The 21,310-nt window shown below is 44.3% G+C and overlaps 1 protein-coding gene across 8 annotated transcripts in view; it reads left to right on the top strand.

Moving 5' to 3' along the window:
- LOC135487625 (protein dopey-1-like) overlaps positions 1 to 21,310 on the top strand; it is a 38,565-nt gene that overhangs the window by 12,125 nt on the left and 5,130 nt on the right. For 2 of the 8 annotated variants that reach the window (XM_064771609.1, XM_064771607.1), the window contains 18 exons: positions 3,881 to 4,134; positions 4,282 to 4,434; positions 4,616 to 4,872; positions 5,177 to 7,006; positions 7,250 to 7,475; positions 7,705 to 7,887; positions 8,109 to 8,375; positions 8,579 to 8,739; positions 9,182 to 9,269; positions 12,400 to 12,429; positions 13,995 to 14,154; positions 14,377 to 14,590; positions 14,887 to 15,098; positions 15,391 to 15,543; positions 15,703 to 15,839; positions 16,150 to 16,205; positions 17,004 to 17,048; positions 19,645 to 19,671. In XM_064771609.1, the coding sequence (XP_064627679.1) occupies positions 3,881 to 4,134; positions 4,282 to 4,434; positions 4,616 to 4,872; positions 5,177 to 7,006; positions 7,250 to 7,475; positions 7,705 to 7,887; positions 8,109 to 8,375; positions 8,579 to 8,739; positions 9,182 to 9,269; positions 12,400 to 12,429; positions 13,995 to 14,154; positions 14,377 to 14,590; positions 14,887 to 15,098; positions 15,391 to 15,543; positions 15,703 to 15,839; positions 16,150 to 16,205; positions 17,004 to 17,048; positions 19,645 to 19,671 (4,453 nt within the window). Of the gene's footprint in view, positions 1 to 3,880; positions 4,135 to 4,281; positions 4,435 to 4,615; positions 4,873 to 5,176; positions 7,007 to 7,249; positions 7,476 to 7,704; positions 7,888 to 8,108; positions 8,376 to 8,578; positions 8,740 to 9,181; positions 9,270 to 12,399; positions 12,430 to 13,994; positions 14,155 to 14,376; positions 14,591 to 14,886; positions 15,099 to 15,390; positions 15,544 to 15,702; positions 15,840 to 16,149; positions 16,206 to 17,003; positions 17,049 to 19,644; positions 19,672 to 20,251; positions 20,817 to 21,310 lie in introns of those variants that run through there. The other 6 variants (XM_064771608.1, XM_064771613.1, XM_064771612.1 and 3 more) reach the window with 6 other exon arrangements.

The raw sequence follows: 21,310 nt of genomic DNA, 5'->3' as shown, positions 1-21,310 counted from the left end.
TTTTCATTGAATAAGCTTGTGTATCTTCCCTGTGGGAGATGGCAGAGTTTGTGGTCTGTTCCGTTCTGCAGGTAATCACTGCGAATGCATAGGTAGGGGGAGCCTTGTGCATGCTCTGTTCAGGGGAGCCTTGTGGCCCAGTGCGGGATAACTCTGCTGGGCTCCACCATATCAGAAGAGAATGCAAACTCACTCCAACTCCAACACCTCTGTAGTGGATACAGGTCTTACTATGACCAAATTCAGTTGAGACAATTGCTAACAGATAACACCCTTGTCAGTTAAGCTAATATCTGTCTTGGTGAGGAAAAGGTTTCAGTCACAACTTGCTGTAACAACCTTTAACCCTGGTTTGTTCATAACACATTCTGTGGTGAAGGCGCTCTAATAATCATGCCCGTTTCGATTTATTTCAGAAGCTTCACGACAGCAAAGATGTTTTCTCTATGACACTTTCCCAACCACACAAAGGTCATGCTTTTGACCTTGAGCTCGGTGGTCTGACCATGACCTTCAGCCCGGTGGATTCTGATCTGAGAGTTTCTGTTTCAGATATCAGAAATGTTACTCATCAGTCCAATTTCCATGTACGGTCTTGATGATATAAAGTAAAGAGCAAATACTCCAATAAAGGGGGGTTTCATCAGAAAGCAGAGTTCTCATGTCTGCTCAATGATTGTTTAAAATCACGAGTCTGCACCAATTGACCAACTTTCCGATGAAAGTGACAAATGTTTCACTCTGCTCGAAAACCTATATAGGTCAAGTTTCTACAGTATGATAGAGGTGGGTTACTTTGTGAAAAATAAGACAAATGTTGAACATGGAGAAAAATTGTCTGCTCTTAAGTTTTGATCAAGACTGTACATGAAGTGATTCTGTTTGTAATGGTAGTCCTCATTTTGTGCCCTTCAGATCTCACTGCCGATCATCGACCGCGGGTCATGCTAACTCGACCTGCAAGGTTGCCAGGTACACTCATAGATGGCGCTTAATCTGCTAATACTCGTGTTTTAATGGAAATGGGGCTTGTTTTGATTCAAGTCTTTACCAGAGCTTTTGGGTGAATAAGTTTGGGGTTGAAGGTTTAGTGAAGGAAAAGGCCTCTCATATCGTTTTGCAATCCAGTGACTTAATTTTTGTAAATTGCTGATAAAAAACAAACATGTTATTTGGTATGGCGAACTGACAAAAGTTTCTCATAAGCGTCGCACAAACAAGGGATTTTAGTGACCAGCGATCTTGCCATGACAACATGATGTTTGTGGTTGGAAACCGGCCGCACAATCATCATGGCTCTACCACAGGTTGCAGTGAATCCCTTTCTGTGCAACTCTTCACCTCTGGTAAGGACTTTGAGTGTTCGGCTTGCAGTTTGCCTACTCTGAAACAATAACACCAAATCAACAGTGTCCAAGTGTGCTTTGGCTTTCAGCTTCTTTAACAAGCAATCCATGGCATACAACAGGCCTCTCTATGACATAAGTTTACTGCATTTAATGTCATAATGAACACGCCCTGCACCCAAACAAGGGGTGAGTCCCCGAATGATCCCCTCTGAAGCGGTTTTTAGCAAGTCATAAAAATGAAAGAAGATAGCTGTTTTTGGTGTGATATCTTGAGAAGCCATATAATATTTCTCATGGTCTGTATGCCTTTTGGCATCAGAAAAACACAAAAAAACCATGCCAAACCCTGGTTGGAGATCAGTGTGAAGAAACATGGTGACCAGCTTGACACAGCTTTGCATTTTCAACTTGCTTTTGAACGAGGTAGAGCTTTTTCATTAACAGTTGCTGCACTTTTGCAATAACAACATTTAATGACATTTGCCCAGATTTGCAGATGATTTTAGCAGGATTTGGTGGTTCATCAATACTTTTCACTTTCATGTGACAATACACAATTTATATATCAGAGTTTGTTTATGGTCATTTCATTTGATTAACTTGTATTTTAGCTTCAAACAGATAAATCGCAATACAGATTCTAGTTCAATGCATGGGTGGTGGGGTCATGGAGTGTGATCTTTATGATGTGTGATTTCTCGACCAGTGATTTGCATGTCAGGTCATTTCAATTTAGGTTTGAAACATTTATTAATGACATAAAGAGCTTCACGTCAATAAGTATTTTACAGTAAGAGACATGTACAATATATTACAAAAAAAGATCCTCAGTCCTCCTCGGCTGAGAGAGGCAACTGCATGTTTGCGTGTCTTGCTCAAGGAGACTAAACCGTTGTGTTATGACATGGTGAGGCCAATGTGTCAACCTTTAATCCACTGATTACCTATAAAGCAGAACCTCCTTCTTGTCAAACTCTTACGTCACTTTACATGCAATAATGTTAGGGGCAGGCTTGCAGAAGCCCAAGATATGTACAAGGCCACGAACACAAGCTAACTTGTGTTCTGTCGATCAGATCGGAAGAGACCTCGATTACCTGTAGATTTTGTAGAGAAGTTTATGTGAAGACATGGAAAGACTGATGACCGACACCAACTTACAACCTTAACTGTGTGTTCATTGTTCTGTTTTCTCTGTCAGATATTCGCAGTATTGGTTATGATAAGCCAGGTCTGTGTTGTTTTACCAATATGCATTGCATGTGACACACAAGCTTCCTCTCTCATTTCAAGTTGGCTTGAATCTCTTATACATAGTGTGCCGTCTATAAGCAAGTATAGATCGATGATAATGTCAAAGTCATGTTGTGCCATGAGTGCATCTCTCTCTCACAACATGAGATGTATATTGCACGCTCGAGGATCATACAACTTTAAAGGCTGCGGATTGTATGAAAACTGCACAATAAGCATGTGAAATTCTTCAATCAAGGTAACTAAACAAACTGTACAGGATCGCTTTGCCTTTAATATTTCAGATTGAATCCTACACTACATGCAATCAGATTGCGTGATGAATCCTACACTACATGCAATCAGATTGCGTGATGAATCCTACACTACATGCAATCAGATTGCGTGATGAATCCTACACTACATGCAATCAGATTGCATGATGAATCCTACACTACATGCAATCAGATTGCGTGATGAATCCTACACTACATGCAATCAGATTGCATGATGGCATGTCTTTATGTTGTGTGGCGTATTTGCATGTGATCATTGGACCGTTGGGATGTCACAGTGATCTGTCTAATGATCCATTTTAATCAGTTCATTATTAGAAGCTGTGATGAAAGTGATTGGACACCAAAAAGTCAAAAGTTAGTTTCAATATAAAAGCTCTTTGTCAGAAGTTGACATAATCAAAAGTATGTTCAGGAACCATTTTTTCAATCAGAGTTTATTGCATGTCATATAAAACTGTCCACTCAGTCCAAATCCTCCCTCCACCTTCATTGATTTGCATTGAAGCATGGCAAACCCAAGGGTTTACATTGTATGTTCTTAATCTTATAAATAGTCACTGTACAGAACATTTTATTTCAGCAATTGTGGATTTTTTTGCAATCATACTGATTTCAGCAATAATCAGCCGTGTTTATACTCTCAACAAGGGAGTGCTGTAATAATGAATCTAATGTTGACATGTTGCCACTTTCCAATCCATATGTGACAATACATGTTGGTACCTTCACTGGCCACAGCTGTCCCCTATCATCCTCCCATCCATGGTGATCACACTGCTGAGCCTTTTCTTATTGTCATTCTAATCTTATCTCGCAGTGATCAATCACTTGCCCGACTGGTGACATACAATATGAATATCCATTGAGCAAGAATCGACTTGTAGTCGGACTTCTCTTTCATGGGGGGATTAAAAATGCAGATTGCATGTACATGTTATGTCACAAGAATCTAGCTCAGTTGCTATTGGTCTGTTTCTTCATGTTTCTGATCTGTTTTAGGTGAGGTGTTATCATTCCCGCCATGGCTCCAGGCTCTCCTCACCTGCTGCTCCTATGTCAATCACTTCGAGCTACAGACCTCATCTGTCTCAACGATGCTCGACCTCATCTGTCTCACGCAGTCGGTCATCGGCGAGGCAGATGAACAAGGCCGTCCTCGCAACACAGGCATGGGCACGATATCAGTGGTGATCATGCCGTCACTCTCTCCACAGATGTTAGGCTACCTCAATGACCAGACATATTTCTACAAGGTGAGTCGTTCCTGAACTTGATGAGGGGTTACAGACCTGTGTAGGGAGGGACACAAGTACAGCAGTAATGTAGGTTAGACGTCATTGGTCACATTAGCTTCATTGGCTTTATTGAATGTGCATGTCATTGCCTCTCTCCTGTTTCAGATTGTGGCGACCAGACTATGGAACTACCTGAGTGACCAGACTCCCCACTACCACCAGAAAGCTGTTGAGTTGTTATACCAGCTCCACCAGCTTGCCCCTAGCACATGGACCTGTGAGGATGTGATTGGTGCTGCCCTGGTTTTAGATGACTTGGTAAGGAATGAAACCAATTGTACATTCAGATCATAATTGTGTGAGAGACCAGTGCACTAATGGTCAAAAACTGCCAGAATTATCCAGTGTTTCATTTGGCCTGTGATGGGTGGAGCTTGCACAGAGGTAGTGGGCCAATTTTATGAAGCAACTACATCAGAGATTTCTCATTCATTTCCAGTCCAAACGTATAGAAGCGTACAAGAAGTTTGCAGTGCTGTGGCACCTGACGAGAAGTCAGAAGCCCAAGTCCGGCCTGGGCCTACCTGCCAGGACCTTCGACCGGTCCATGTTCGTGTTGTTAGACAGCCTGCAGGTGGACACAAGCGCCACCAAAGCATTGACGCATACGTGGATGACGCATGCCATCCAGCGGGGAGATATAGCTAGGATACTGGAGCCGGTACTGCTCATGCTGCTGCACCCTGATACAGCTAGGTAAGTCATGTGATTCTCTCGATGTCTTGGGCTCTTCCGAGAAAATTCCAGTAAATGTGTATTTTACCCCAACAGTGAATGAATTATCGTGCAGATGATGCTATCTGAAAGTGTTTGTTGAGAGCTATCCAAACTTGGCTCTTGTCGGTAGGTTTGACTCTTCTCAACTTTATGGCAATTTCTGTGTCGTAGATGTGCTCATTGGTCTTCAGATATTTGGCCAACAGATAGAACTATGCTGTGAACACACACATCTTTGCTGTTGATTGTCAGACCTCGAACAGTTTCTTACAATCTGTTCCAGAATTTCCATCCAACACGTGAACATTCACCAGCCACGGAAGGTGACGTTGCCGTCTGATGACCCACTGGATGAGACATCATCAGAGGCAAAGATCTATGCAATCAGCAGCGAGGGTGGCAACATCATTTACCATGTCAGCGGCGCTGAGGGTGGCAAGAATATAAACAAGAAAAACGCTGATGAACTTCGTGTGATCGCCATGACAAGTGTCTGTGATACAAAATCAGGGTCAAATAAAATAGCGTCCACTTCAACACAGCAACATCTTGAAACAGATTTACCTTTTGAGAAAGTTGATCCGTCGAATTTGAAATTGCGAGTGAATCCATTTGGATCAGAGTCTTCTCTGGATAAGATTATATTTGACGGGTATGAGTTGCCGAAAGGGGACTTGCCGAATGTGAGAAGTGCAACACGATTGGATAAGGAGACTTGCAAGAAAGAGGGGATCAGTTTTGATGACGAGGATAGTGGAGAGGATGCTGAGACTGAGGATATCGACGATGACGATGTGCTCGACCATGATTCACCAGAAGCCATCGTCCATAGTATCCTGGAGGACATCCTACAGGCAGCGTTCCAGCGAGCTGAGTCAAGGGAGCAGATTGAACTGCAGGTCTCAGAAAGCATGAATGAAATACGCGACAAACGGCGGTCATTTAGCACAACGTCCAAGGAGGATGTTGACGAGGATATCTTGGGGGCGATTGAGCAGCATATGAAAGCGTCAGAGATTGATTCACCAGATTGCAGTGACTCGGAAGGGAAAACTTCATCCCATAAAGAGAAAGAAATGACAGACATTCCGGGGATTCACCCCCTGCATACACACATCCTGCTGTACTTTCAGAAATATGACTGCCAGAGAACTTTATACGCCTTATCCACGCTCAAAGCTATTCTCACTGCCAACCCCCGCCTCGTGATTTGTGCCATGGCGACGACCACCATAAACAGCGTGCGCACACCGCACTTGCATCAGTTACAGGACTTGTTGTGTCGCCATCGTAAGTCCATCTTCGGCAAGAACTTCTACAGTGATTTAACGAATGAAGCCATGTCTACATACCGCAGCACCATGTATGCAGAGATCCTCATCTCGCTGTGTCTTTACTTCATCCGTAGCTACTACCCTAATCTCATGATGAGCAACCTATCAGAGGACCAGCTGAATGCCAATAAGGAAGTGCAGATCTTGAGTACAGAGATCCTCACCATGTTGCTCTCAGAGCTGGTCAGCCTAGCAAGAGACAGCGGCAAAGCCTTTGCAATATTTCTCAGTGACCTGTTGTCACGTTGCAAAGTCCAAAAGGCAACCCTGCATTGTATTCTAGCGAGTGTTTACAATTCACGCCAGAAGCATGTTGATCCGTTGTCGAATAACATCACAGAAGCAATAATCAGTTTCAACGAGGAAAACATGGATGCGAATACGAATGAGACGTTCCAGATGCGGATGCTGAATCTCATCAACGTCTTGATCATACTCGAAGATCAGATCAAGCAACAGAAAGGTGACGTGGAGCCTCTCCCAGCAGGAAACCCAGACTGGGATCGCCCTAAGGTCAACTTCACGCCCCAGTTGTCATCATTCAAGTACACGCATGCTCAACCTGTCGCCTACCAAGGCATGTTGTTGTCAGCTGTGCTGAGCGCTCTCCGCCAGCAGCATCTCTGCCACATGCATAGACACTGGATCAACATGATCATGTTAGTCATGCCCTACCTTAGCCGTAGCCTCGGTAACATTGTGATGGCCGTCGTCAACCAGATATGTCGGAACCTGGAGTTACTGGCAACGGAATATGAAGCTGGCACCATGACAAGGCAGTGAGTACCTGGCCAGTTCTAGAAAGTTTCAGAAGATACTTCATTGATTGAATAATATCAGTCGAGGATGATCGAGCATGGCAGTCAGCTTTCAAACAATTGAGTTTGACAGTAATGGTAACTTGGGGCTATTTCTGTTGTGTGGACTGGCAGTACTCGGTAACAGACCTTACTTTCAGACAAAGAGAGCTTAGCCATTTTTTCAGTAACCCATAAATACAATTGTGAATTTCATATTTGCAGGACGTTTCACCAGCCACACAGCGTGCCACCAGACCACATTGTGACCATGTTGGAGGGCATCACCACACTCTGTCACTATTGTCTCCTGGACAATGTCTCCCAAGTGTCTGTCGGACAGCCGGTGCCTCTCCACAGCAGTGTGGGAACCTACGATCATACCAACAGTGGCTCAGGACAGATATTCAGCAACCTTATCCATGTGTTCACTCCAAGTGCAGGCAGCAGGGTAAGTCGGTCATTTGTCCAAGTGCCATCAGTGACCAACCTGGAATCAAACCCGATACCTCAGAGGTGGCAGCCCGATCTGGTCCTGACTCAAGACTTTGCTGATATACAAAATGGCATCAGAACAAAAGCTGAACTTGATATAATATCTTTCATCCAATAATAGAGTTCTTGGAAAGTAACATCATCAACTGCGCAACATTTCCTATAGTCTTCTTGTGTGGTTTCAGGAACCGAGCCCCCAGAAAGACTTTGGTGACCCTCCCCCGGTGATCATGGCAAGACGAGGCCTGCTGAGTATACTGCCCCGCATCATTGCCAGCCTGAGCTCCATCTGGAAGGCCATCTACGTGTCAGAGCTCAAGCAGAAAGACAATCAAGAACAAGCCTCATGGACCATGGGATTCCCAAAGGTAAATGTCGCCACATTGGGATCAGTCAAGTAATGGTTACAGTATGAGTTTGAAACAGCTGGATTGGATCCCCCAACCTTCAGGATATAGGTACAGTTCAAGCGATTTCCGTACTGACTTCTTTAGTCCTTGTCATTCTGGCCAGACAACACAACCATTTCATGCACGTGATAGAGTTTATTCTTTTGCGTACCAATAATGTATTTCTTTGAATATTGCAGACTGTTCGACAGCATATCCTGGAGTTCCTCAGTCCCATATCTGTCCACCACAATGTCAACCTGTTGGCAGCTGTGGCCGTCGTCTGGAATGACCGCAGGAAACGAGAGTCGTATACGTATAAGCGAGTGATCCCCAGCATCTGTGAGGACCAGTTGCTGCTGGTCGATCTCGTTAGCTCAATCAAGGTTCTACCAACAGATACGCTCGTGCAGACTGTCAAACAAGTCATCAAACAACCGCCCCCTACCAGTCAGGATAGGAACAAGGTACAGTGAGGTCATCACTACATTTGGGTGCCAGTAGGTCAGGTCAGGGAGTCCATCACACGTTATTGTCCACTTGAATTGCATCTTCTACTTGGGGTAGACATCAAGGACAAGGAATCCCAGTTTCTTCCCTTTTTCAAGGGTCATTGTAAACAAAGTTGATGTCACTCATCTCAGTTCAACTCTCTTGATCTTGTTTGCAGAAACGCACACCCCTTGAGGTTAGCATGCTACAGTTCTTCTACGCATACGTGCAGCAGACCACCTCAATGCAGCTCCTCGACTCGTGGCCATCACTGCTCTCCCTGCTCAAGGAAGGATTACAGATCAACCTCAGCGCTCCAGGACAGTTTCTTCTTCTGGCGTAAGTTGAATGAAAAACCGATATTGTGATCTGTCTCTGTAGATGTCAGTACGGCCAGCTGGTATCATCTTCATATCAACAGGAACCAACAGCAATGAAGCCAGCAACACAAGATTATGGTTGATTATCAGACCTGATTGATTGGAGCTGTTGTACAGTTTGAGGCACCAGCTTGGTTTGTGGCTGGCTTCCCCTCACTCATGGCCCAAGAGGGAGACATCGGCACTGATGACCCGTGACTATGATCATAGCCGAAAATCAACAAATCCTGGAGGTCGGCATCCTCCTCCTCCATCAGTCTGTTTACTGCAGAAGTCCTCAGAGTAATGATGAAGTATTTCCAAGGTGAATTCTCTCTTGCCTTTGACAGGATAACCTTTGTTATCACCTCATTGATGAATCTTCTTGGCTATGACATTCACTTCCCGATTTCATGTTTCAGCATCCTGAATGAATTTGTTCAGAAGATGCCACCTTTTGAGGATAAGAAGGACCATAAGGACGTGCAGGTAATTCATGCTAGCCGACATGTAAGGAGATCTTTCATACTCTGCCCCCCCGCATGGAGGAGCATGTAGTGTTGTGCATTGTGACGTCTAATCATTGCTTTCAATGTGTCGGACAAGGCCATTCTGTTTTATAACTCTTTATATGAAAATAAAAGTTAAGAGCTGACGTTAACTAGGACATATTTGCTCAGTGAACAATATAGGCCTATTGTAATGTAGGAGGAAACCGGAGACCCAAGAGGAAAGTTATGCTCTTGATGGGAGTTACCCTCACCAGTAATTGAGGAAGTGGTCTGACCGGGGGTCTGAAGCGTGAGGAGGTGACAGGCTGTAGAGTTTGAACATTGGTCTTCCAATGTGTCACTCTGAAAGCCTTGTCTTGTTTGGCTGATCTTGATTTTACTCAGGTTCAGAACAGATGGTTTTGTCAATGAGAAGAGCAAATCTTTTGAGGTCTGTAAAGTTTTGCCTGAGAATCAAACCACATAAAAGAGAATGGTCTTGTCAGTAGATCTTTTGTTGTAAAGTGGTAAACTTCACCAAGTTTGTTATATAACTACACCCAAATCCCTATCCTATCCCACACACACGCATAGACTTCAACTATCCTATCCCACACACACGCATAGACTTCAACTATCCTATCCCACACACACGCATAGACTTCAACTATCCTATCCCACACACACGCATAGACTTCAACTATCCTATCCTATCCCACACACACGCATAGACTTCAACTATCCTATCCCACACACACGCATAGACTTCAAATCCCTATCCTATCCCACACACACGCATAGACTTCAACTATCCTATCCCACACACACGCATAGACTTCAAATCCCTATCCTATCCCACACACACGCATAGACTTCAAATCCCTATCCTATCCCACACACACGCATAGACTTCAACTATCCTATCCCACACACACGCATAGACTTCAACTATCCTATCCCACACACACGCATAGACTTCAACTATCCTATCCCACACACACGCATAGACTTCAACTATCCTATCCCACACACACGCATAGACTTCAACTATCCTATCCCACACACACGCATAGACTTCAACTATCCTATCCCACACACACGCATAGACTTCAAATCCCTATCCTATCCCACACACACGCATAGACTTCAACTATCCTATCCCACACACACACGCATAGACTTCAAATCCCTATCCTATCCCACACACACGCATAGACTTCAACTATCCTATCCCACACACACGCATAGACTTCAACTATCCTATCCCACACACACGCATAGACTTCAACTATCCTATCCCACACACACGCATAGACTTCAACTATCCTATCCCACACACACGCATAGACTTCAACTATCCTATCCCACACACACGCATAGACTTCAACTATCCTATCCCACACACACGCATAGACTTCAACTATCCTATCCCACACACACGCATAGACTTCAAATCCCTATCCTATCCCACACACACACGCATAGACTTCAAATCCCTATCCTATCCCACACACACGCATAGACTTCAAATCCCTATCCTATCCCACACACACGCATAGACTTCAAATCCCTATCCTATCCCACACACACGCATAGACTTCAACTATCCTATCCCACACACACGCATAGACTTCAACTATCCTATCCCACACACACGCATAGACTTCAACTATCCTATCCCACACACACGCATAGACTTCAACTATCCTATCCCACACACACGCATAGACTTCAACTATCCTATCCCACACACACGCATAGACTTCAACTATCCTATCCCACACACACGCATAGACTTCAACTATCCTATCCCACACACACGCATAGACTTCAACTATCCTATCCCACACACACGCATAGACTTCAACTATCCTATCCCACACACACGCATAGACTTCAACTATCCTATCCCACACACACGCATAGACTTCAAAGACCTAATTCAATTGTTGAGGACTGTACATTCATAATTGGTGAGTAAGTGTCAACCAGCTTCAAGTAATCTCTGCGAAACATGATTGAGCATGCTTCACTAACTATGACTAACATCCCGACAATGGCCTCTTGTCTTTGTCCAACAAAAAGCCGATGACCTCATCTCTTGTTTCAGTCGATTGTAGTGCAGATGTTGTGTGTTTTGATGTATTGCATTTGATGTGTTTAGTTCTCATGTAAGCGGTTGTGATCTTTGGAGTTCATAAGATGCCGGTGTATCTCTTACCAACATTTGTCTTGTCTAATAATTTGTATTTTTTTGTCTATAACGCATGATATTATTCAGTTTACTATCTCATGAGTTTTAAACTTCTGCACAAATACTTCAATTTGATTCATAAGGCTGTCATAACTTTTTCAGAGAGTTTTTAACATTCTTAATCACAAAGTAAGGGCCATAGAGAATTTTTTCCTTCCGCTGTCTGTCTGTGATGTATTTGAAACAACGTATTCTGGTGTCAGATGATTGTGTCATGACTGGAAATGATGCACACGCTCACCCATAGAGCACCTGTCTGCTACATCTGCATTGATATATTGCCTTGTCTTTATCTGCACATGGATTAACCTAATCCACACTCAGATCAGCTAATCTGCACACAGATCATCCACATCTGCATCTGGACTATCTGTACAGTACTGTGCACCGTGACATTGGCCACTTCAAAGCATGTGCAAGGTGAGACAAGAATCACACTCAAAACTATGGCACATAGCATTCATTATGATTTCCCAAGTCTGCCATCAATTCTTGGGTCTCAAACTTTGTTTATCATCATCATAAAAAATGCCACTCATCACTTGAAACACAATCTATCATACACCTCTATCTATCAAAATTCATCACAAATTGAAAAACTAGAATCACAGCTACTTTTCTCCATCTTTTATTGGGGCCACTGCCTTGACTCTGCTGCACTTCAGTCTCACCATAGCTTTGTGCCTGTTAAGTTGTGAGCAGTGAGTGTCTTACTCTGAGAAGATGGCTTCATGTGGGTTTGTTATTGGGAGCTAAATATCTCTTGCACTCTTAGCTAACGCTTGCGCTTGCAGTCAGTTTCAATTTCAGACTTGGGCCAAGTGATTTATGAACCCAGCACTCTGTCAAACCACTTTTTCCAAATGATCAATTTCATCAATGTTTTCCCCCCAAGGTTCACGTGATTCCAACAGAAAAGTTCAAGGTTTGCTCAAGCTTTTATACACAGTTATCAGCTGAGATAACAAGAAATCATAACCTCTGTTCTCCATGCATCATGTTTCTTTAGGCAGTGTTCACCCATGCTGAGACTACTGGTCATGATCATGTGGACAATGTTCAAGTTCTGGAAACTTGTGTGCATCCAGGCCTTCATTAGCCTTCCCAAGCTCCCATTCAAAACTTGTAGTGCAGTTACACAGTTGTGATTGTGTCACTTCAAGCTTTGGAAAGTTGGACATGCTCATTGTATTCCAATTGAAACATGGCAGCACACTTTTGTGGGTTTATGATTCTGATTTGAGGAAGCATGGTGCATGACTAATACTGTGGCCATGTCTTATTGACCGAATGTGCTGAGTGGATGTAAATATACTGTAACACTTGTATACAGGTTCACAGTCGAATACTAATATGCTTGTGTGAAAATGACTGACATACTCCTACTAGGTAATGAATGTATCTCATCAGACTGTGGGTTGAAGACATCTGAGTCCCAATCGCATTAAACTTCCCTCCGGAGGACTGCGAATTAAACTATCAGAACCAGAACATGTTGACTGTTCAACAAGTTCATGCCGTAGACTACTGATTGCCAACAGCTCAGAGTTGTGTTGGCTTGAATATTTGGAACGAATTTACAATCCCCCCCCCCGATTGCGGCCCAATAAAGTTCATCAATTGATGAAGTAAGTGCCACTGTTCAATGGATTCATCATTGAAGGCGATCTAACTACGTCATTGACCGGGGATAGTAAATTTTAACCAAACATTTCAGTATGCTTTGCTTTGTAATTCATCTCTTACATATGTCTTTCAATACCATAATGCATGCATTATATGATATGCTTTCAACACTCCACAGTGTGGCTGCAAATGTCAACAACTTTAACACATCCTTTTTCTCTTGTGTAAATAACGTGTCTGCGTCTGTAACTGTAATAATGACAGGTTTAGTTTTCAACTAATCCATTTCATGCAGTCTTTATCTTCATCAATTCATGTCTTTATTGTAGTAGATTTTGATCCAAAACAAAAGATAAGAATTAAGGTCAATTCTGAAAATTATTGAATTGGTGGACGTTCTGTTCATTGTCTCATTGTTACTTCAAACCTACGGAGTGTTTTGATGGTCAGCCATGTCGGAGGACAGAACACCTGAGTTAATTGAATCAAATGCTGTCATGGTCAGCTGGGCTTGCTTTCTTAGGTGGTCTGTCCCTCCAGCATGGCAGGTGATGACCTCACGTGAACCACTCTTATTGGTAAAAAAATACAAACCCAATATTGCATCATTAATCCTTTGATTAAAAAAGTCTTTGGTTCCGTCCACCCATGGAAAATAATGGTTGTATGACACAATTGACCTGATTCAGAAAAAAGGAGCAAATTCATCAAAGCCTTCAGCAGACACTCGTACCTTGGCTGAGGTCAAGTTGTGTATAGATCTATGACATAATATGATCTCGCTTGAGAGACTGGCTGCGAGATTGGGCCTCTTCAACAAAATATATACTGGTTATTTCATCTGATGGTATGTGTGATTTTCAGGAGATCACTCAGAAACTTCTGGAAGCGTGCAGTGTCATTGCTGGCTCCTCACTCGAGCAGACGACATGGTTCAGACGTAACCTGGCGGTCAAGTCCAGTCTGCAGACGGACCTCCATGAGCTTCATATGCACATGGATGACCATGAAGATGAAACAGAGTGTAAGTATTCAGGCGATGGTACTTAGCTCAATTAGATTGGTTTGAATTGGTTTTGTACAGACTGGTTTCAGATCCAAGATGGAACAAAGGAGGCCTCACCAGACCCTTGGTTTCACAATCTCTTCCAAAGTCTGCATTTCAGACTCCATTTCATAGGTTCTCCCGCCTGATGTTCCACGTGCTCCCCGCCTCAACGATTCTCATTTTTTCGTTGATTTTTAGTGGGAGAACAAGCCCCTGAGTCGAGCACCAAGATGTCTGATGCCAAGACGATAATGACCAACGCTCAATACAGCGTGCATGCCCTGGTCCTCCTGGCTGAGCTGACTGCTCCCCTGCTTGATGTCGTCTACGGCAGTGATGAGAAAGAGAAGGTGGTCCCATTCCTGACCACGGCCATCATGTATAATGTCTTCCCTTATCTCAAGCATCACACGTGAGTAGAAAAGTCATTACCTTTACCATCACCCTTCCGCCCGAGTCAGAACCAGCCTTGCCATACCCCATGTCTACAGCTGGAGACCTCACGACTCGATCGACCAGATATTCGGTAGCACAACTGCCTTTTTAGCAGTAATGATGCGATGCCATGCATTCTCGTGTTTCGCGTCATGACTTCATGAGACCGGCTTTTAATCAATCTATGCAATGACCCACCGGACGGAAATATTGGGCAAGTGTAGGGAAGCAGTTGAGAAAACAGTTTAAGAATTGTAAACTCCATATTTGCAGCACCAAGAACCTGCCTAGTTTCCGCGCGTGCTCCCAGATCCTTGCGAGCTTGAGTGGCTACCAGTACACGAGGAAGGCGTGGAAGAAGGAAGCGTTTGACCTGCTCATGGACGTGAGCTTCTTCCGCATGAATCTCACGTGTATCGGATTCTGGCGCACAATTATTGACAACTTAATGACTCATGATAAGACCACGTTCAAGGACCTCATGAGTAAGTCAGATGAAGTTTTGGTCATGACTTGGTCTTATTTGGAATTAGTTTTGGTGATTTCGTTGTCTATAAATAGTATTTGAGAGGATGATGAGTCGAGCATCAGAGCATTGTTTTAGCACTTAGTTACAAATACCTTATGGTTTGGAGCCATTATTCATTGAATCCACTCAAGTGGGGTGACATGCCAGTGCTGCTCCCTTGGCTGGGCCTTGCAAGGCTCTCACTGCATCGTTGTAAAAGTCGCGTGTAGAAATCTTCTATAATCTGACGGGACCTCTCTCTCCTCCAGCACGTGTGACGACGGCACAGAGCGGCTCCCTTCATCTCTTCAGCAACAGAGAGGCTGAGTTCGAGCAGCGGGCTCAGCTCCTCAAGAAGCTCTCGTTCGTGATATTCTGTAGTGAGACTGACCAGTATCAGCGATACATGCCCGAAATACAAGGTAAGAAAGCCACACTCTTGTATAGCTCAGGATTAGAGACTCTTGTATAGTTCACAATGCCAGCCCTTTGGACTCTTGTATAGTTCACAACTTAGGAGACTTGTATAATTCGTGAAAACAGGTTCATCTGTATCATGGTATCGTTTGTTCCTGTTACAGAGCGTCTCGCAGACAGCCTCAAGTTACCCCAGGTGCCTGGTATCCAAGCTCAGGTCTTCCTCTGCTTCCGGGTCCTCACTCTAAGGATCTCACCACAGCATCTCACATCACTCTGGCCAACAATCATCACTGAATTGGTAAGTTGTGTGTGATCTCATTGTGAGATATCTTAACTTTAAGATCCGGTGCATGAATCAACAGTCTGGACTTCTGGGTTTGTGTTGTAGCTAGCATCGAGAAGTGAATTGGTTATAAAAAGGTGATCCGCAGTGGAAGTCTTCTGTGTAGTATCCATTAGTTTGTGGGTGCTGAGCTCACTAATTATGACCAAAGTCTCCTTCCCCATGTTCAAGGTCATCCGAGCTTGTGAGTCCCTGAACAGTGCTTGTAAGTGGGTGGTTTTGTTGATTTGAATAAGTGACTTGATTGTGTTTGTCTTCTCAACAGGTGCATGTGTTCCTCCAGATCGAGCAAGAGATGTCCCCCGACGGAGAAGACTGCAAGTAAGTAGTCCTTTGGCCACTAGCTGGCATGCTAGTGATCGCCCTTCTGCTCACCATGCTTAACCTTAAACACGTGCAGGTCTGACAGATGGCAAACCTCAGTCACGGAAACATGTCTCAGGCGTTGACCATCCAAGATAATTGTTATATGTTTGGTTTTTGATGGTGCCATTGGGGAACTCCACCATCTGTTCACTGGCACCAACCAATCAAAACCAGCAAGAGTTTGTTGTGTCTCGCGATGGTTGTGCTTTATACAGAGTGTCGTTCGAGTGAGCAGTGACCTGTCTCATCTCTCCAAGGAGAGATGCACCACTGCTTTAAACAACTGCTTATAATAGTTCCCTAATAGGAAGAGAAAAACCCATTGCTGAGGTTTGCTGGGCTGTCTCCACTGCACTTTATATTAGACACCAAGTTTAGACTCACAAAGCATTTTAACAGTATATAGCCTGTGAATATATAGTGTTGTTTGTTGTGTCGAGATTTCACCGACTGACTGTCGGAACTTCCTGTTTTATCTCGCCGTAGTTATGGTCAACGTGTGGAACACATCGATGTACATACATTGTAAGTTTCTTCTATGGCGGGCTCTGTTCTGTCGCTAACTGTGACTAACCATAGGCCTATGACTGGGCTTAGTCCAACTGCAGAGACAGCTACAGGGGTCAGTAGAGGACAGCAAGATGCAGTACATGACTGATCAAGAAACGTGATCCCCTGTCACTAACAACACATTATGATAATCTAGTGTAGGCCTTGATGCTAATGCTGTGCTAATATCTCTTGTAATAATAGATCGTCATCTGGTTCGAGTGTGCTATATTCTGCTGAAGCTGAGAGGTAAGGAATAACACATTGTCCGATGGAGAGGCATAGTGCATTGTCTGGTGGAAGTGGGATTGATACTAGGCCCTATATATCACCCCCCCTCCCCATCTTGGTGGTGGTCTATTTAGTGCCATAGTAGGAACGACAATCCCTTCCTATGGTAACCTTGAGCAAAGTTTTGCATGGTACTCTCAGGCTGCTGACATAACTGAAACTCCTCTTCTGTCTTCCTGCCCCCATGAGCTCTTACTCAACAATAGATTGTGAGGATGGAAAGTTTGTGACTTGAACTAAAGTTACTGAGCAGGCACCCCTATTGTCTGTCAGAGTATGATCTACAGTGGACTGTGGACTTGAACCAAAGTTACTGAGCAGGCACCCCTATTGTCTGTCAGAGCATGATCTACAGTGGGCTGTGGACTTGAACTAAAGTTACTGAGCAGGCACCCCTATTGTCTGTCAGAGCATGATCTACAGTTGGCTGTGGACTTGAACCAAAGTTACTGAGCAGGCACCCCTATTGTCTGTCAGAGCATGATCTACAGTGGACTGTGGACTTGAACCAAAGTTACTGAGCAGGCACCCCTATTGTCTGTCAGAGCATGATCTACAGTTGGCTGTGGACTTGAACCAAAGTTACTGAGCAGGCACCCCTATTGTCTGTCAGAGTATGATCTACAGTTGGCTGTGGACTTGAACCAAAGTTACTGAGCAGGCACCCCTATTGTCTGTCAGAGCATGATCTACAGTGGACTGTGGACTTGAACCAAAGTTACTGAGCAGGCACCCCTATTGTCTGTCAGAGCATGATCTACAGTGGACTGTGGACTTGAACCAAAGTTACTGAGCAGGCACCCCTATTGTCTGTCAGAGTATGATCTACAGTGGACTGTGGACTTGAACCAAAGTTACTGAGCAGGCACCCCTATTGTCTGTCAGAGTATGATCTACAGTGGACTGTGGACTTGAACCAAAGTTACTGAGCAGGCACCCCTATTGTCTGTCAGAGTATGATCTACAGTGGACTGTGGACTTGAACCAAAGTTACTGAGCAGGCACCCCTATTGTCTGTCAGAGTATGATCTACAGTGGACTGTGGACTTGAACCAAAGTTACTGAGCAGGCACCCCTATTGTCTGTCAGAGTATGATCTACAGTTGGCTGTGGACTTGAACCAAAGTTACTGAGCAGGCACCCCTATTGTCTGTCAGAGTATGATCTACAGTGGACTGTGGACTTGAACCAAAGTTACTGAGCAGGCACCCCTATTGTCTGTCAGAGCATGATCTACAGTGGGCTGTGGACTTGAACTAAAGTTACTGAGCAGGCACCCCTATTGTCTGTCAGAGCATGATCTACAGTGGGCTGTGGACTTGAACCAAAGTTACTGAGCAGGCACCCCTATTGTCTGTCAGAGCATGATCTACAGTGGACTGTGGACTTGAACCAAAGTTACTGAGCAGGCACCCCTATTGTCTGTCAGAGCATGATCTACAGTTGGCTGTGGACTTGAACCAAAGTTACTGAGCAGGCACCCCTATTGTCTGTCAGAGCATGATCTACAGTTGGCTGTGGATGGTGGCTCTTATTGTGTCGCTTTAGCTGGAACTCTACCTGGTCACAACAGTTCACACCTATCTCTAAACAATACCTCACCTATCTTTGGACAATACCTGAAAACACTGTGGTCTAATCCCTTTAACACTGTGGTCTAATCCCTTTAGTGTAAAGGTGACAACATCATAGTATTAGTGCTACTTGTGGGTCTATTGTTGGTGGAGGAATAGATCAAATGCCTAATAGCTGTATTATGCTGGCTCATGTTGACAGTATGCCAGTGTTGTGATTGAATAGTAGTATTGCAGCCTTGCAAGCCCTTTAGTCCTGAGAATTCTTTGTTAGTGCCCGGTGACATGAGCACAAGGCATGTTTAAGAGCAACTGTTATTGTCTGTCAATGTTTGATAACTCATGATTTAGTCATCCGAGTGTGCTTTCACCCCTGCTTCCTTTGATAGACTCTTCTTGTCAGTGCAATAGAAAAGTCCATTCTGGAAAACGGGGGTAGAAAACATTAATGCTAGCTGTAAAATGTTCTCTTCAAGCTTGACCATCGGGAAGCAAAAAGGCCAAAGGTAGAAATGTGTAATCTGCCGCGTTGATTCACTGCTGTCATTGTATTTGAGAGATAAGATGTTTCCATTCAAACAAAGAGTTAAATCTGTTGGTGCAGAAGAGTCTCTTTGCCAGTTGAAGGCCTCCTTTAATATTCACTCAAATGGCCAACTTTTGGTGTTGACTCAAATGGCCACAACATCTTTTTCAGTGTCCACTCAAATGGCCAACACCATCTATCGGTGTCCACTCAAATGGCCAACACCATCTTTCGGTGTCCATTCAAATGGCCAACATCTTGAGCTCAGATTGTCAGCACCATTTCTCCGTCTCCGCTCAAATGGCCAACATTGATAAACCTAGTAAACGTTTTGGGAAGTGGTCCACTGATCTCTCTCCATACAATACAATACAGCTTCAGACTTCTCATTTACTTTATTTAGAAACAAATTTAACACACGTTACTAAATCTTTGATTTTTTTTACACATCTAGAGTCCCAGGACAGTGGAACTTAATCAGGTAGTGATTAGGCCTCCTTCCCAGACCACCCCCCCCTCCTTATTAGTTGGCGAGTGCTCAGGCTTCCTTGGCCCAGCCCTGCAAGCCCACCTTCTATCAGTGAAATGTCGGCCCGCCCTTGACACAACCCCTCCCCATTCGAACTTTGGTATAGCCAATCTATTGAACCTCTCCTACATAATCAGAGGAGCTTCCGGTTTAGGCCTCAACCCAGTGCAAGGACAGCTTAGGTGCCAATTCAACTAACCTTTCAGCTTGGAAGAGAATTCCCCGTACTACTAGAAACCCGATCATCTCTTGTCTGAAGGCATGCTGCTGACAGTTCTATTTTCTCAGGACACTATGCAAACCAAAAACTCTCAAGTTTCACATCTTTTTCATATGTGCGACTGTGTGCTTGAGGTTTTCTACTGCTTACAGAAATACCCAGGGTTTTGTTACTTTCAAACTCCAATCTATGCTTTTATTTCAAAAATGCAAATAATGCAATATTTCCTCGCCAAAATGATTTTTCGAATGAAATGAAATGTCCTATTATTGATTTAACTCCATGTTATAATTCCTCCACCCACTCCACCAGGACAAGGTAACATTTAAATGTCGTTATCAAATCCTCTTATTTCTCATTCAATCATTTGGTTATGGCATTTATTTTTCATTGTGCTGTTTTAAATTGAGTCCATTCAAGGAACATGTCAATATCATTTGTGTATGGGTAAAGATTGCTAGTAGGCCCAGATATTAAAACAAGCATACGTGTTGTTGAAGGTTTAAAACCATATTCCAGTGTCCTTGCTTGTGACTGAATCTGCAGAGCTGACAACACCAGGTACCATGCAGGAAACTGAGAAATCATTCAGTTCTGGAGCCAACTTCCCTCCCTTTGTTTCTCCATCTCTCTCCAGTTGTTAGCATATGGGAAGACGGCGACCAAAACATAACCTCTTATTGTCTGAAAGTTACTTTGAAATTCTTATCGAGTTGTGTGCACGACTTACATTTGAGCTGGCTGCAGACGCGTGATTTTGAATCAAGAAAAATTCGCTGGCGATGTCAGTAAATCAGCGTCCCCGGTGGCATTGGTCTTGTCCCCGGTGGCATTGGTCTTGTCCCCGGTGGCATTGGTCTTGTCCCCGGTGGCATTGGTCTTGTCCCCGGTGGCATTGGTCTTGTCCCCGGTGGCATTGGTCTTGTCCCCGGTGGCATTGGTCTTGTCCCCGGTGGCATTGGTCTTGTCCCCGGTGGCATTGGTCTTGTCCCCGGTGGCATTGGTCTTGTCCCCGGTGGCATTGGTCTTGTCCCCGGTGGCATTGGTCTTGTCCCCGGTGGCATTGGTCTTGTCCCCGGTGGCATTGGTCTTGTCCCCGGTGGCATTGGTCGTCCCCGGTGGCATTGGTCGTCCCCGGTGGCATTGCTCTTGTCCCCGGTGGCATTGGTCGTCCCCGGTGGCATTGGTCTTGTCCCCGGTGGCATTGGTCTTGTCCCCGGTGGCATTGGTCTTGTCCCCGGTGGCATTGGTCTTGTCCCCGGTGGCATTGGTCTTGTCCCCGGTGGCATTGGTCTTGTCCCCGGTGGCATTGGTCTTGTTCTGTATGTGACCTGTGAGCAGCAGTTCGTGAAGGCGTCATGCCTCTTGATC

The sequence above is a fragment of the Lineus longissimus genome, chromosome 5 (assembly GCF_910592395.1).
Source record: "Lineus longissimus chromosome 5, tnLinLong1.2, whole genome shotgun sequence".
Taxonomy (NCBI): Eukaryota; Metazoa; Nemertea; class Pilidiophora; order Heteronemertea; family Lineidae; genus Lineus; species Lineus longissimus.
The sequence above is the reverse complement of the archived record's forward strand: the minus strand, read 5'-3'. Positions and strand labels throughout refer to the sequence as shown.